The sequence below is a fragment of the Prunus persica genome, chromosome G6 (genome assembly GCF_000346465.2).
Source record: "Prunus persica cultivar Lovell chromosome G6, Prunus_persica_NCBIv2, whole genome shotgun sequence".
Taxonomy (NCBI): domain Eukaryota; kingdom Viridiplantae; phylum Streptophyta; class Magnoliopsida; order Rosales; family Rosaceae; genus Prunus; species Prunus persica.
Genome location: NC_034014.1, coordinates 3935622 through 3951750, shown reverse-complemented (window position 1 = coordinate 3951750; position 16129 = coordinate 3935622). Strand labels below are relative to the sequence as shown.

Here is a 16129-nt window from a genome sequence, read left to right as displayed (position 1 = left end):
GTGTGGCCAGTTGCTTAATTGAGAAACAGTTTTTGGGATCTGCAGCCCAAGAAGATGACGACCTTTCACTGGTTTGTTCAAACAGGGTCAGCTTTTAGGGGCTAAAAGAAAAGAAAACATTACAGTTTTGGGCCTCATGGTTAATGCAGTGTTCCCCCGACCGGCCCTTCTGTCTTGTGTTTCCTCTTCAACTTTGGTCACATTCCCATCACAATCAATCAGAAGCCATGGCCCATTGCATTGTAGCTACCTTACAGAACAAGCAAGCAAGGCTATGACTTTCTGCATACAATTTGGAGGCTTGCCAAATGATATTTTAGATTATTCTTTTCCTTGTGTGTTGTTCATTTCTTCTTCTATAGAAATATATGGCGAAAACTCATTCAACCGAGCCTTTATGGTATTCAGATGGCTTGATATGTGGGTTTCAGTTTTAGAACAAATACACAAAATTAGAGGAATTGTAAATTTTATAATAAACTAAAAAAATCTCTTGATCACAATTCACAACAATTTTAACTTCGAAAGATTACGAGGATTTCATCTTCTCATAAAATGTAAGACGCTTTGAATCAGTCTGATAATACACAATATCTCCTGTGTCACTAACATAGTGATCCTCTTTCATACTTGCAGTTAAAATCTTCGCCAAGTGAAATGGAATTGGGCCTGATTTTTCTGGCTCGCGATAATATTTCCCAAGAACATGCTTAGCTGCATTTGTCTGCAAGATAATTATTCAAGCATGCAAATATTTAAAATCAATGGTTCAAAACCAACAAATGAATAAACCAATTTGCTCAAGTAATGGAGAACATACTGCTTCTACTAGGTGATAGTGTGGGATTTGAGGGAATAGGTGATGTGTAACATGGGTCCCAATATCATGGTGAATTTTATTAAACCATCCGTAATCGCGATCAATAGTTGTAAGTCCGCCTCTTAGGTAACTCCATTCCTGAAAAAACAACACCGTTTTGTACATAAGCACAATGCAAAACACGTTTCTTTTCTTAGAGTACAAACAAAAAAACATTTACCTCGCCACGGTACCAAGGGAGTTTCGTCTCATAACCATGGTGATGCAAGTATGTGACAATGTCCAACCACATAACAAAAATCTGTAAAAATTAGAGCATGATCAAAAGACAAACATATATAACAAAAACAATTTGGATTAGATAGTACTAGTTAACAAAAAAGATCAACCAGCAAAGGACTCATTACTGTAGTAGTTTGGAGTATTTACTCCATCAGGCAAGGTCCTGGGTTCGAGTCCTAACATCCGTATAGTGTGTGTGAGTTTAATATACTATCGCCCCTTTTAATAGGAAAAGTCTTCCAAAAAAAAAAAAAAAAGATCAACCCAATTACTTACCCAATAAGGAACAAAGTATAATTTGAGCATTTGGATAGGACCAAACACAATGGACAAATGGAAAAGCAAAGCAGCCATAATAATCCAACAAACAGTTGATGTTATAACATAACTTCTTTCATTAGGAGAGAACAGGTCGCTGCTAGGATGGAAGTGAGTGCCTTCTTTACCAGGAGTTCTATACCACTTCAGTTACACAAAGCAAAAGCAAAAATTAGAAGCTAATTAATTACACAATCAGAAGCTCAATCTGTATGATTAATTGAATTAAGAACTCCAACCAGATAGAGAGGGAAAGAAAAGAATGGAAAAGGCACTGTGAATCTCAGCGTTTTGGTGCTGCTAGGCAAGCTTTTGTACAAAGACTCTGTCATCTAAAACAAACAAACCCAAGTTGAGGAAATGCAAAATTGAATATCAAATACAAAGCATTAGAATATAACTGAGATCATAAGAGAAACACTTACTGGAACCCAAGACTCATCATTCTCAACATGTCCATGGTTCTGATGGTGTGTTTTATGGCTGATTCTCCTGTAAGTATAAATTGTGATGTTAATAGTTATCAAGAAATTATTGTGCACAAGTACCAATTTATGGTATATGATCCATATTTTGTTGATAGAACGTGGATATTTTTTCCGAATACAAGCGATAGTTTAAGTTACGAGGGGAGGGGAATTTATCACACACACAAACTATCAAAGTGCCATGAGAGTTAGAACAAGACGGTTGGTGTGTAAGTCGAGACCCTTTTCTATTAGGCTAGTTGATAATAGTAATTGATACCAACCAATAGTCCCCTATCTATAATAGAACTATTTAAACCACGTTTACAATGCTTGTATGAAGCTTAGGGTACAAGAATTTAAAGAAATATAAAGGAACCCACCAGCCATGAAAAGGAACAAGAATTGCAGAATGCAAAATATGCCCCACAAAACTATTGAGCCAGCGAGAGTCTGAGAAGCTTCCATGGCCACAATCATGTCCAATAACAAATACAGCCCAAAACATGGTGCCTTGGGCAGCCCAATAGAATGGCCAAACATACCAAGTGCTTGAGTATTTGGCTATGGCTGCCAGTGCCAAAATGACAAAAATATCCCTAACAGCATAACTCAAAGACCTCCATGGATTTTTAACCCAACAATGTTTGGGAATTGCATCCCTGATCTCAGCAATCTTAAATGGTGGAGGAGCACTTGGGTCAAAATCAGCTTGGCCTCTGGTCACACTAGTCTCCATCTCTGTGTAATGAACTAAATGAAAAGAGAAAAAACAAAAAATTAATTAACAAGAAAATACAAGAAATACAGAGGAAATGAAAGAGGACTACTTACAACAGACACTCTTGGTCTTGGAGTCTCTAATAACGTGACACTTTGATATGGTTGATTAAGGGGTTGGCTATTTATATGTGTTTAGGCTCCGAATTAAATCTTAATTATTGTTGGGCAAATGGTAGTTGTGCTTGTGATAGAAGAAGAGCAGCTAAGATAAGGTTTCTGTGGGGTTCTTGATGCAGCACGAAAGCATAAATTAGAAGAAAATCTATGTTTTCAGTTAGGAAGGGTACCTTGAATCCACAAGGAGAAAAAAAAAAAAAACTCTAAAAGAGAGAGTTATTTAGTTTATAGTGAAGTTGAAAATTGGAATGACAGATTAAGGGTACAAGTCACCCTTAATAAGAAAACTAGATTATCATACTAGGGCAACATCATACCCTAGCAAAAGAAAATTAGTTACACATAATCATAGATTCGACATAAACAAAAACATAAGGAAGAAACAATAAAACTTAGCCAATTGCGGTATTCTTCTGGCATCTCCAATTTTTCCTAGTCTTTCCGTGTGTAACTCCCCCAATGGAGTTGTTTCTCATGCTTAAATAAAACACCACACGTCTATTCCTACCCTGGCTGGATTTTTATAGCAGCCCAAAAATAAAGTAAAACCTAATTAAAACATCAATCCAAAATGGGTAAGTAATTGACTTCTCTTCCTACTTGGATTGGGATAACACACCAGTTACTTTGCACGCAAGTTTGGGGTTGTTCCTCCTCCAAGAAAATTCAGAAAAAATATGTAAATTGTAGGTCTTTGTCTTATCTTTCCAGCCATATATCGCATGCCTTGAGGAAAAATTAGGAGCATCTTTAAATAATCATTCTTCCATAGCAGCACAATTTTGACGGGATTGCACCTTATGCCGACTTAACTTCAAAGACTACTCTCATTGGCTGCTCCGAAAATTCTAGAAAAATTCCACAATCATCTTCAAGATCTTAGCTTTCATCTCCAACTGGTCTTGTTAACTACTAAAAAGTCATATTTCCATTGAAAACCATTTACTTGCTCCAGAAAGCTGAAAATTGAGAAAATAAAGTAATAAGTCCTTTTTAAACCAAATTCTCCTACAAAAACTAAGTATAAAGAGTACATAAATGTGTAAATTTATGGACTTATCAAATACTCACAACTTTGATTTTGCTAGTCCTAGAGCAAAACAAAACGAAAAATAAAAACTAAAGAACATAGATTCAATGCAAACAAGCGAGCGAATAACTTCCCAATATTGATTTCAGAGATAATCACTAACCGTTAGCTAACGTCCAAGAAATAAGCAACAATAACTCAAGACATTATCAAAGGGTTAACCAAACTTTAATTGAACAACTTGGATGTAGTGTGTGAAATAACCAACATTAATACAACCCACGACTTAAGCTTCACACAAGTTAAATAACCAAATAAGAACAAGCTTCAACTTCAAATCTCATCAAGGATGTTCACTCTAATAAAAGCACTCGAAATTTGACTAGTTATTGTCACTCATAAATATGTGAGAGGAATCAGAGCATCATAATTGAAATAAAGGCACATGACATAGATAAAAGATCTCATGGAAAGATATCGCATATTTGAAAACATTTAAACCATCCGACCATAGTCCTTCCACACATATTCTCCACATGAGGAACCACACTTCTCCTTGGATCAAGTAGGACTTTCACTAAGGTGTAATGGGGCTTAGGGTGATGGGTGAAACAAGATCTTAGCTTTCATCTCCAACTGGTCTTGTACTAAAACTCCACCAAAAAGTTGTATTTCTGTTGAAAACCATTTACTTGCTCCAGAAAGCTGAAAATTGAGAAAATAAAGTAATAAGTCCTTTTAAAACCAAATTCTCCTACAAAAACTAAGTATAAAGAGTACATAAATGTGTAAATTTATGGACATATCACCTAGACCCTTCCATCAGCCCTTGCCCCCCAAGACCCAGACCCATTCCATCCCCCAACCCTTGCCTCCAGACCCAGACCCAGACCCATCCCTTCCCTCCCCTCCGGCGGTGGCAACAGATCCTAGCCCGCACCTGCAAAGAGAGAGAGAGAGAGAGAGAGAGAGAGAGAGAAAGAGAGAGAGAGAGTATTTCAATTTTCTGTTTTTTATTTTATTTTTCATTTATTTTTAAAGTACAAAATGACCATTTGCTCTCATATTTAACGGCAAATTGGAAGAAATGTTATGGATTTACACGGCAAGGGAAAAATTGGCGAAAAAAAAAGTACATATCCTTAATTTTCTATAAATAAATAAAAAATGATAGGGGGTAAATTGAAAGTTAGATACAAGTTTAGGGGGCAAATCACCAGTTAACCCATTAAAAAAATACATGAATCTAACATTAAATATGTGTTTAATTTATTTATTAAGTAAATGAATCCAAAGTAATTATTCATTGAACCTTGTTCTTGATTATGATGCCTCATCAGTTCCACCATGACCCTTGCACTCTATCTTTTTTTTTCTTTTTTTTTAATCGAAGGAATGAACATGTCATTACCATAGAGAATTACAAACAAACTACAATCAGAAACATATTTCATGAAAAACTTTTGTTCCACACACGCATTTCTTATCTAAAGTACATACATGTTGAAGTTGGAGACAATTTCTGATGCAATTATTGCACATTTAATTGCATACAAATAGGATTTTATGACCGAGCTTTATAGTGTGGGCTTGTAACTTAGCAGGGGATCAAAGTAATTATTTTGTGATCGAAATTAAGCTAGGTGGGCAAGATGATGTAGTATATTCATTGCTATTTAGTATGTGTTGTGAAATTGCATTAAGCACGCCTTATCCCCTCGGATTAGTAGGGAACCCAACACACTATGAGTGTGTAGCAAAACAAATAGGTTTCATGTATAATGGAATTTCGTATCAAATGGTTGGGTATTTTATTTTATTTTATTTTTTCTGTAGAGCAGGTGGACTGTAGGGCTTGAACTTTTACAATTGATGTGGGCAACATGATATAGCATTGGAAGTAGAAGCATATTCACCTAAATTAGTATTCATCAAGTTAATACATGGACAACACATACACATATGATTATTTTTCCTAGAGTACTGATAATCACAAAAATGCTAAGCAATTTGCTGTTTATGATTATTTTTCCTTAATGTGTTATTGTGGGACTGTGGAGAAGTGTACATAAACACACATGTGATTATTTTTACAAATGTTCTCTCTCTCTCTCTCTCTCTCTCTCTCTCTCTCTCTCTCTCTCTCTCTCTCTCTCAAAATTAGAACTTCAGTATTAGACTTCTACTTTCAGGGCATGTTTACGTATCAGTAATGGGTATGAGAGGAAAGGGAATGATTTCCATTCCTGACTTCCCCTGCGTTTACTTGCAATCAGGAATGAAAAAATAAGTGGGCCCCACCTCAAAATCCGTAATCACATTCCCTCAAAACTAGGTATTAGATCGACTAGGGGGGACTAGTCGATACGATTCCCATTCCTGCTTTCTCTTATTAACTTCCAAAAATACCCTTACCACTTTACTATAATTCCAAAATAACTCAAACCCTAAAAAAAATAAAAATACACGCCAGAAGGAGTTCAAACAACTCAAACCCTTAACGTTACAACACAGCCTCCCTGGAGCAGCAGAAACTATGTAAGTCACTCCATCTATATATCTATCCACCTTTTTCTTTTTCTTCTATCTTCTGTCTTCACATTCATCGCAAAACAAAGTATGATCATGGATAAATAAATTGATGATATTGTCATAGTTAACCATGTTGGTAGTATATGAATGAAGAGAGATGGCATTGGGTTTGGAAAATCTTATAGCTGGTGCAGAATGTATTTTGTCAAAGTGGAATGTCATTATCTTCTGTTTATGAATTTCTTAGTGTTACTATTCTAAGACTTGCAGTTTGTTTAGGTAATTACTACAAAGTGATTGCTGCCGTTTGGAGTTCCAATTGCAGCGTCAGTTTTGGACTTATGGCTGAAGCCGTAGCCGGAATGGCACCTCAACTTGCAGGTTTGGTTAATGTTCTTTCAACAGAGAAGGATCTTGCTGATATGCAAGCTAAACTTGGTGGTGAATTGAGGAAAATAGAATTCCTAACTCCTTTGCAAGTATTTCGTATCACCAATATTTTAGCCAAAGAGCACGATTTGCTGAGGGTCTTTTTTACCATGACTGATGAAGAAAAAAAAGATTATGTATTTAATCTTATGGAGCATGGCTTATAGTGATTGCGATTGATGAGTAATGGGTGAATGACTTTTGTGGAGATTATATATCTCTTCTTTTGGTAGTTTGACTATTTTGTATTTAATCGTATGAAGATTATGCAAATTATTATTATTTGATTATTTACTAGTTACGTAGGTGAAAGATAAATATTTATTGGAGTTTATTTTGTGAATTTTATTTGCTTATGTTAGTTTTGGATGTGCTCTTTGCAACTGCTTAGCCCTTAGGTGACTTCTTTTGTGAATTTTATCTCACTTGATCAAAGATTTCTTAGCCAGGTTAGCTTGTCTAGCTTTTGGTTCAGAATAAATTGCTGATAATTTTCTTTGATAACGGATTCCCTCTTACTGATTAATTCAAAACCCCTTTTCCTATAGCTTTTGGTTTTGGGTGAATTTTATATATGTGATGTGGTGAAAATGTGTAGGGCATTTTAGTAATCAAATTAATTTGGATTCTGATTCATGAAAATTAGTAAACAATAACAATGGGAATCAACCCCATTCCTTTACTAATTTCGTATGTTTAGTAAACAGCTTAATGGGAATGATTCTTCCCATACCGATTCAGTAGTTCCCCGATTCCTAAATTATCTGATTCCTTACTTTCTCCATTACTGATACGTAAACATGCCCTCAGTGCTCTAGGTTTCTGCAGATTTTGATTAGGATGCATTTTCATTTGGCTAGCATGGGTTTTTTCCATTTATTGTCCTAGTTAGTCAGTTGGGAACAAGTGCTACAACAAGTGTTTTCATTGCTGCAGCAATTACTGATTGTTGGTAGACCTTTCAAATTGCTATCATTCCTCTGATTCTTGGTGCATTGATAAGGTAATTAACTTTACTAATTGGTGGATGTCTCTCGTGTTCTTCAATGATATCAAAATGATCTTGCTTGTTAGAAAGTTGGCATTAGATTTGGTAGCAGTTAGAGGGATATTTTGATGCCACCGCATTCTCAGTTATTTTTGTGATTATCTATTGCATTTCAATATTTATAAACAAAGTCTATACTCAGCAGGATAGACAAAGTCTCACTTCTCTCTGCATCTCATATGTATGAGCTGTCTGGCTGTGTTTGTAATTTGATTACTTTCTCTACGAAGGATTTGAGTTGATTCATTTTGTTATTGCAATCGGAAACTCTTTTGATCGGTGCCTTTCTATTTTGCCCATTAAAAATCCTTCCCTCCGTTTGGATGGGGGAAAATAATTCAGAATTTAACTAAAAGTTGAGATTTAAGAGGAGAAATTGACAATTCCATTGTTTGTCAACTGTAGGGGTCTTTTTATTCCAGCAGTCTGACGAATGGACTTGGGCTGCTGAAAAGAGAAATATGTATGAAATTACCCCTTGAGTCTGAGTTCAAGGATCAGACCCCAATAGTGTTTCGAAAGGGTAGCTGAGCCTTAGGAAACACATTGGTCTTCTTCACCAATGAAACCAACAGTCGCTTACAGATAAATTCTTGGCTTGACTTGAGAAGCTTGTGGCATGTGAGCTGAACATTCATGAGTTTAGCATGAGAGAGAGAAAGAGCTGCGATTTCCAGAAGAGAAGATGATAGGAATATGGCTCGAAATTGCAGGGGTGAGAGATGATGATTGCTCTCTGGATGTGTGTTTATGGAAAGAGAGGAAGAAGATGGAAACAGGGGTGGCTTTAGCATATTTCCAGTAGCTTGACGAAAGCTTCATCAAGCTCCTAGGTGATTTGACAAAAGAGAAAATGGGAAGCAATGGAAGAACAAGGCTTAAAATCGAAGGGTTCCAGAAATAAGAGATGATGCTTGCTCTCTCTAGATGTGGGTTTTGAGAGAGAGAAATGAGGAAGATGGAAGAACAAAGCATGAAATTGAAGGGTTCCAGAGGGGATGCTTGCCTTTGATGAACTCTCATGGTTGCTGGGAGGCTTGCAACATCCAAGGTGAGTTGTTTTTGCTGGGTAGAAAGTGGCTCCTTTTATAGGCACTGAAAACCTTAATTTTATCAAGCCACCCTCTCCCATTTTCCTTCACTTTCTTCCATTCCATCTTATTTGGTGAAACTTCCCTAGCCTGAGCATGTAGGCATGAAGCTTTTTGGAGTTCCAAGGTCCTCATGCAGCTGGACTTCTCCATGTGGGTGAGGAGCCACCCACTTTTGTTTCTTGTTTTCTTACCAAAGCTTGAAGAGGAAAGAATGGGTAAGGGTGCTAGTCAAAAAAGGGGATTAGCACATGGGTTTGCTTGGTTTTGATGGTTTTGACAGATATGCTGGATATTTTCCACGATGCTGGGTTGGACTATTGGTATTTTGTTTCCAGCGGCCTGTGAGTTTGCTCAGCTGTTGGAAACAGCCTATTTGATCAAGGTGTTGGATATTTTGGCTGATGTGAGATTTCTCCAAGTGTTTGCAAGTCATTTGATATTTTCCTAAGCTATTAGGCCACTCCTTTTCTCTCATGCTTACTCATATGTTTGGGCTCAAGAAATGGACTCGAATTTTGGTGCTCCCAAGCAGCCCAAAACTTCCACTTCTTGGCCCATCAATGGTCCTCGTGAATGCTCGTAACCATCCATACCACAACCCGCTCAGCAAGCCCCAGACATTCGTGTGGCTTGGGCCCACTTAAACTTATAGCGTGACATGTTGCTTAAATAAGGATTTTTCGCTTGGTGTTGTACTGGGCCGAAAATATATTTGGGCCCAGCTTGGGATATCAACTTAAGCAAGGAATTTATTAAATGACATGCAGAAAAAGCGTGGAAATTAGAGCATCAAATTTCCGAGTTTAATTTCCACCAAAATAGGAGTCATTTCATAATTTCCATAGTGTCATTTACAAAATTATGTCATTTACAAAATTCAACAAACAAATCCAAACACTGAAATTTTTTTTTGCCAAAAATTGAAATGATAGAAATCTAAATTCTGTCATTTTAAAATTCTATGTAATTTTCAATTCATTTATCCAAAGGAGGATAAACTTTTGTTTTGCCTACTGTTTTGAGTTTCCCATTATTTTAAAATCACCATTAAACTTTTGTTTTCGACCAAATGAGTATATTTCAATTTGTTGCAGCTCCTGAAGCTTCTTGAGCCTCGTAAATAAATTATGTTGGAGTTATTTATGTTAGATCTGATTCACAGTTTTGCTATCAACTACTGACTGTGAAGCTTTGTCTATTGGAAGAGTAAAAAGCCTAAAATATCAGTGTATATGAAATGTCTTAGGTGGGTGCTTAAAGTATACTGTCTTTCTGATGAAATGAATTTGGGTGAAACTTGTTTGTTAATCTGCCTAGTGATAATCCATTTCCGTGTTGTTTCATATAATGTGAGAATCGGTTTATGTTCGAGTATGAAAAATAAAGTCACAGATTATGATTTTGTTCTTGCCAATATTATTAATGGCATGATAGACATGGATAAAAAGAAAAAGAAAAAGAGGAAGATTATGACAACTCTAGTTGCAATAGAGTTAGAGAAACAACGTTTGTATGCATCCATGATGTTAGTAACTGTCATATATGCTTTGACAACATGGTACTATGAAAAGTACTCTCTTAAGAACCGAACTTTTATTAAGTATGAGACTTGTTTGAGTGTTCTAGATAGATTTATAGGACATAGTGATATCACGTGTGTGAATGAACTTCGAATGAATAGAAAAACATTTGGCATGTTGTGCGAATTACTTTGTACTCATGGAAGGTTGAAGATGTATGGTTCGGTGGTCATTGAGGAGCAAGTTTGTATGTTTTCATATATTCTTGCCCATCATATAAAAATCATACGGTTCATGATATGTTCAGTAGATCTGGTGAGACGGTGAGTAAGTACTTCAATTTAGTTCTAAATGTTGTCCTGAGGCTACATTAGATTTTATTAAGAGTGTCAGATCATGTGCCTAATGATTGCACTGAGAGAAATATGGAAATGGTTTGAGCTATGTTTATATATTCATATTCAAGTGTTAATTGCGAACTAGTTTTGTTTGTATGTTTATATGGAATTTTGTTCCATTACTTGAAATATCTATGTTTTGTTTATATAGAATTGCTTGGGTCCTTTAGATGGGACATGAGCTCGATGTTGACAAGCCAAGATATTGAACAAGAAAATGTGGCACTGCCACTAATGTATTAGGAGTTTGTTCTCGAGATATGAGGTTTATATTTGTCTTACCGGGTTGGGAGGGTTTAACATCCGACTCTAGAGTATTTCGAGATGCGATATCTAGGCCACATGGGTTATCCAATAGGTAAGATTAATGTAGATACAACGTAAAATAGGTTATTACTACCTTGTGGATCTTTTTTTTTTAAAAAAAAAAAATTTGCTTTTATTTTTATATATTGTTTAGGTTTTTATTACCTTGTGGATGTTGGGGTTACACAAATTGTGATGGGTTTCTCACTCCTTATAGAGGCACGCTATATCGCTTATTAGAATGGGGAGAAGGATGTGCACCATTGAACCATCAAGAATACTTTAACATGAAGCATGCATCAACAAGAAGCATGATGGAACGTTGTTTTGGACTTCTTAAGATTCGTTGGGCAATCTTCAGGAGTCCATCGTTCTATCAAATACAAACACAATGCCGAATAATAACGGTTTGTTGTCTTTTACACAACTTAATTAGGAGGGAAATGTCTATAGATTTAATGGAGTAAGAAATCCATTATGATCCCCTCAATGAGAACAATGTAGATCATGACACTATTGATACCATTGCCTCATCCTATCAATGGTCTGCATGGAGGGATAATTTGGCTAATAAGATGTTTAATGAGTGGATGAAAAATAAAGCAACATAAGTATTTGTGGATCATATGAATGTATTTAAGAGAATTTTTGTGGTTATTATTAATGCATTAAATTCTGCTTTATAAATATATTTTGTGTTTAGGATTGTTCATAATTTCTTTAATTGTGTATGCATTTTTTTTTTAATAAAAAAAAACTGATATTAATCTAATAAACAGTCATATTAGTTTTGATTATAATATATATATATATATATATATATATATATATATATAAAAGGGAAGTCTAATGTTGACCAGATCGGCCTTGTACCAAACAACGGACTGGATCAGTCTAGTGCTCTACCAAATAACTCATAGGACTTAAAATCCAGCCCAGTTCAATATTTTAAGCCCAATTCTAACCAGTCCAGTTTGACCCACCAAACGCAGCTTATGATTCTAACCGTGATTCTAATTCATTCTATTATCATTTTGAAATCCAAAGAGTCCAAGAGCCTCATATTTTTAATTTATCATAATTTATTATTCATTAATTGAATCTACCCGTTTAATCTTATTAAAAATGTGTTCATTTCAAATATATAAGAAATACGATCATTCTGAAGACTTTTCATTCTTTTATTACTCTATCTACGCGCTTGTGTGCCAATAACATTATGAATCACCAATTCTTGATCCAACCTAGCCCAGCCCAGCCCAGCTCAACCTAGACTCAGGACTTATTGATCTCAAGGTATCCATGCTTATTCATTTTTTTTTAGTATAAGCGAAAGTCTAAAGTATAAGGGATGGAGATTTCTCACACACACAACTATGATGCATGAGGGTTCAAACTTGAAACCTCTTGTCTGCAAGTCAAGCTCAATGCCATTTTCCACTGAGTTAAGACTCCAACCCCGTTGGCATCATCCATGCTTATTCATAACTCTGAAATTTGATATGAAGATTTTAGGCTTTAGGCTTTAGCCTTAGGGGGCTAATGCAATTTAAGTGTTTGCATAAGATATAAATTGTTATCCTGTAGCCACTTCATCTACCTCTATAGATTTCCGTTGTCAAAAACTAAGAAGCTAGAACAAAATCCTCAAAACAAAATTGACAAAAACATGTTTATTTGCTAGAAACTAACAAATCATCAAATACAGCTATCCTTCTCAAGGTTTTTCAGCAGATAATGCAATACAGAAAACAATTCATCCCTGCCATCTCAATTGAGCTAACCAAAAAACAAAATCAACTAGACTTGCTCTTAAGACTTTTGAAAAGCTTGGGGTCAGTCTGATAGTATACAACGTCTCCAGTGTCACTAACATAGTGATCATTGCTCATGCTTGTCATTAGATTATCGATCAAGTGAACCGGAAATGGTCCAGATTTCTTTGGCTCCCGATAGTACTTTCCCAGAACTGGCTTGGCTGCCTTGGTCTGCAATATAAGCATGTGAATGGCAGCATTAGAATTACCATCAATTACTGCTAGCTAATAGATTGCAATTGTAAATTCTGAACAAGTGATAAATTTGTCTAAGGAAGAACAGGTTAGTAACATACAGCTTCCACTAGGTGATAGTGTGGGATTTGAGGGAAGAGATGATGTATCACATGAGTGCCAATGTCATGGTGGATGTTATTGAACATTCCATAATCACGATCAACGGTTGTGAGGCCTCCCCGTAGATAACTCCATTCCTGCATAATGAAAACCATGAGAGGACAAAAAGCTTCTTATTTCATTAACCCTTCTGATAACATCTCCAAATTTTAAGTACAATAGTTCTTCACTTGCAGCATGTGAATTAACATCCAAGTATCAATATAGTTGAGTTCCATGTATCATTTTACCTTGCCACGGTACCAGGGAAGTTTTTGATCGTAACCATGGTGATGCAAATAGGTGACCAAATCAATCCACATTATGAAAATCTGCAAGTAAAAGTATAAAATTAGGAAAAATGAACTGTCTGCAGGTGCTGTAATTATCATGAAGATTTTAAAATTGAGCTCACCCAGTAAGGGACACAGTAGAGCTTGAGGATTTGGACAGGGCCTACTACATAGGACAGATAGAGGAGCAGGGCAACCATCATTGTCCAGCAAACAGTTGAAGTTATCACATCTTTCCTTTCATTTGGGGCAAACAAGTCACTGTAAGGATTGAAATGAGAACCTTGCTTTCCTGGACTTCTAGTCCACTGAAAGGCAACCCAGCAGAAAAAAAAGAAGCAAACCTTAGGCTTCATGAACCATCAGAAACTCTCAGTTTTGAATCTAAGCATGAAGACATATGTTCAATAAAAGATGGGTTTTCTCACCAGATAGAAAGGGTATGCAAAGATGGGGTATGGCACTCTGAATCTGAATTTTCTTGTACTTTCATGCAAACTTGAATAAACCTTCTCAGTCAGCTAGCAAAGATAGCAAAACACAAACATGTTAACCACTAATTAAAACATCAGAACTAGTTCTTACATTAATGCAAAGTTAAGAGCTAGCATTGCGACTAATAAAAATAAAATCAAAATTAAAAATGGAAGGAGCAGTGTGAATTAAGTGAAGCACTTACAGGAACCCAAGACTCATCATTCTCAACATGTCCATGGTTCTGATGGTGAGTTCTGTGGCTGATTCTCCTGTAGAAATCACACACATCAACAACATTTTCAAAAGACAATCTAAAGATATTTAATAATATGAGCTCAAACGGAGAAGGAAAAAAAAATCATTTGATGTATGGATGCAAAGAAGTTTGTGAGGAACCCACCAGCCATTATAAGGTACAAGAATTGCAGAATGCAATATATGCCCCACAACACTGTTCAGCGTTCGACTATCTGAAAAGCTCCCATGGCCACTATTCAATCGAAAACAAATTACATTAGAAACAGAGAACATATATACATACACAACCTGGTACCCAAAGTTCATGCCAAATTATAACAAGCAAGAAAAAACGTAAAAAAATGTAGATGCGAGAAAGTGATATAATTACCAATCATGTCCAAGAACAAACAGAGCCCAGAACATGGTTCCTTGAGCAGCCCAGTAAACTGGCCAAAGATACCAACTTTCCAAGTAAATGGCAGCAGATGCCATTGCAAATATCACAAACAAATCCCTGAAGACATAACTCATAGACCTCCATGGATTCTTGACCCAACAGTGTTTGGGAATGGCAGCACGGATCTCAGCTATCTTAAAGGGAGGAGGGGCACTTGGGTCAAAATCAGCTTCATCTTGTTTGTTGTGGTTATGGATCCCATTAACCCCATTCATGGGTTTGCTCTGAGCCTCCACCATTGTAGCTAAAAGTAGATTCCTTCAATGGAGGAATAACCGCTGCTCCTAAAAAATCTCTGTATCCACTGAGAAGCGGACAAGAGGGCTGCTGTAGGCAGTAAGGTTAAGGTCAGAATGTTAATATTTATAAGCGTAAAGCAGAGAGAGAAGGAGAGAGAGAAAGAAAGAGAGAGAGAGAGAGAAAGAAAGAGCGTGCACCGTGCAACGGTACACCGTACCACACAGACACACAAATCTCTCTGCCTGGTCATGGATTAGTGCATCCATTGAGAGTTTTTTGTGACGCCAAAGAAAAAAGAAAAAAGAAAAATTCAGAGACACAGTATCAAATGCCCATCAAATCTAACAAATTTACTTGACCTTTGGTCACAAGTTGTGGCCTTTTTGGCCAAATGTTACCTCTAAGATTGAACACCAGCCGGCCATGTGCAAAGCAAAGCCCTCCACCAAGCCTCAAGGCCAGCTGTGGAGGACTACTTGTCCACACACCAACTTGGTCTGATTGCATTTGGCCAGGGAAGTGTGGCCAATGACAACAGAGGACCAAGACCGCAGGATTCAGAAGCATTTAATTGCTGTTCACTTACTATTGCATAAAGGGGCATGAAATGAATGTGAAACATTTTTCTTCTTTTCTTCTTCTTTTTTTTTCCTTCTTCCTTTGAATGACAAATACTAAAAAACAAACATTGAACATTTCTATGAAAAAGGCCTGTCAAGAAAATACCAATCCCACTGGTCTGCTTTGAAAATTCTCTGCAGTTGGTAATGGGGAATGGGGGTTGGATATACTTTGCTATTATTTATATATATATATATATATGAGCAATAGGGTTGGATGAATATGGTAAAAAAACTGTGGCCCATAAATAAAAGGCCATGATTTGTATAAATAAATAAAAAAAGACAGATATTCAGAAGATATTAGTTAAAGAATAACTTTTTTTAATTGGCTGCCCGCCCCAAGAAGAACCTTTGCATCTTTCTAAAGAGAAGAGGGTATGGAAACTTGGACATGCCTTGCTTCACCTTCCAGTATGTTTCTTGGCCTGCAGTTTTATGGCTCTCAGGCATTTTACAGAACCCACTTGGCAGAAAGTGATTGGCCACTCGGAGCAACCGAAAG

The 16129-nt window shown here is 36.4% G+C and overlaps 2 protein-coding genes across 4 annotated transcripts; both read right to left on the bottom strand.

Annotated features, from left to right (window-relative positions):
• LOC18773198 (omega-3 fatty acid desaturase, chloroplastic) lies at positions 453-3032 on the bottom strand. Its single transcript, XM_007205323.2, has 8 exons — positions 2722-3032; positions 2271-2640; positions 1846-1912; positions 1660-1752; positions 1379-1564; positions 1041-1121; positions 821-958; positions 453-724 (listed from the first exon to the last, which is right to left on the bottom strand). The coding sequence occupies exons 2-8, from the start codon at positions 2624-2626 to the stop codon at positions 530-532; spliced, it is 1116 nt and encodes a 371-aa protein (XP_007205385.1). The 5' UTR covers positions 2627-2640; positions 2722-3032; the 3' UTR covers positions 453-529.
• LOC18774962 (acyl-lipid omega-3 desaturase (cytochrome b5), endoplasmic reticulum) lies at positions 12794-15537 on the bottom strand. Of its 3 annotated transcripts, none has more exons than XM_020565986.1 (9): positions 15202-15537; positions 14696-15088; positions 14468-14557; positions 14270-14336; positions 14019-14111; positions 13713-13898; positions 13549-13629; positions 13258-13395; positions 12803-13132 (listed from the first exon to the last, which is right to left on the bottom strand). In XM_020565986.1, exons 2-9 carry the CDS (start codon positions 15001-15003, stop codon positions 12941-12943), a joined length of 1155 nt encoding a protein of 384 aa, XP_020421575.1. In that variant the 5' UTR covers positions 15004-15088; positions 15202-15537; the 3' UTR covers positions 12803-12940. The 3 variants fall into 3 exon arrangements, with proteins under 3 accessions (XP_007205342.1, XP_020421575.1, XP_020421576.1); XM_020565987.1 differs by having other exon boundaries at positions 15403-15419; XM_007205280.2 differs by lacking the exon at positions 15202-15537 and having other exon boundaries at positions 12794-13132; positions 14696-15162.

Bases quoted from the DNA above. Each gene is read 5' to 3' on its own strand.
- LOC18773198 (XM_007205323.2), bottom strand. From the start codon at position 2,626: ATGGAGACTAGTGTGACCAGAGGCCAAGCTGATTTTGACCCAAGTGCT. The intron at 1,753-1,845 runs GTAAGTGTTTCT...TGTTTGTTTTAG, and splicing joins ATGATGAGTCTTGGGTTCCA to ATGACAGAGTCTTTGTACAA. The intron at 959-1,040 runs GTAAATGTTTTT...TTGTTTTTTCAG, and splicing joins TCCCTTGGTACCGTGGCGAG to GAATGGAGTTACCTAAGAGG.
- LOC18774962 (XM_020565986.1), bottom strand. From the start codon at position 15,003: ATGGTGGAGGCTCAGAGCAAACCCATGAATGGGGTTAATGGGATCCAT. The intron at 14,558-14,695 runs GTAATTATATCA...TCGATTGAATAG, and splicing joins TTTGTTCTTGGACATGATTG to TGGCCATGGGAGCTTTTCAG. The intron at 14,112-14,269 runs GTAAGTGCTTCA...TATCTTTGCTAG, and splicing joins ATGATGAGTCTTGGGTTCCT to CTGACTGAGAAGGTTTATTC.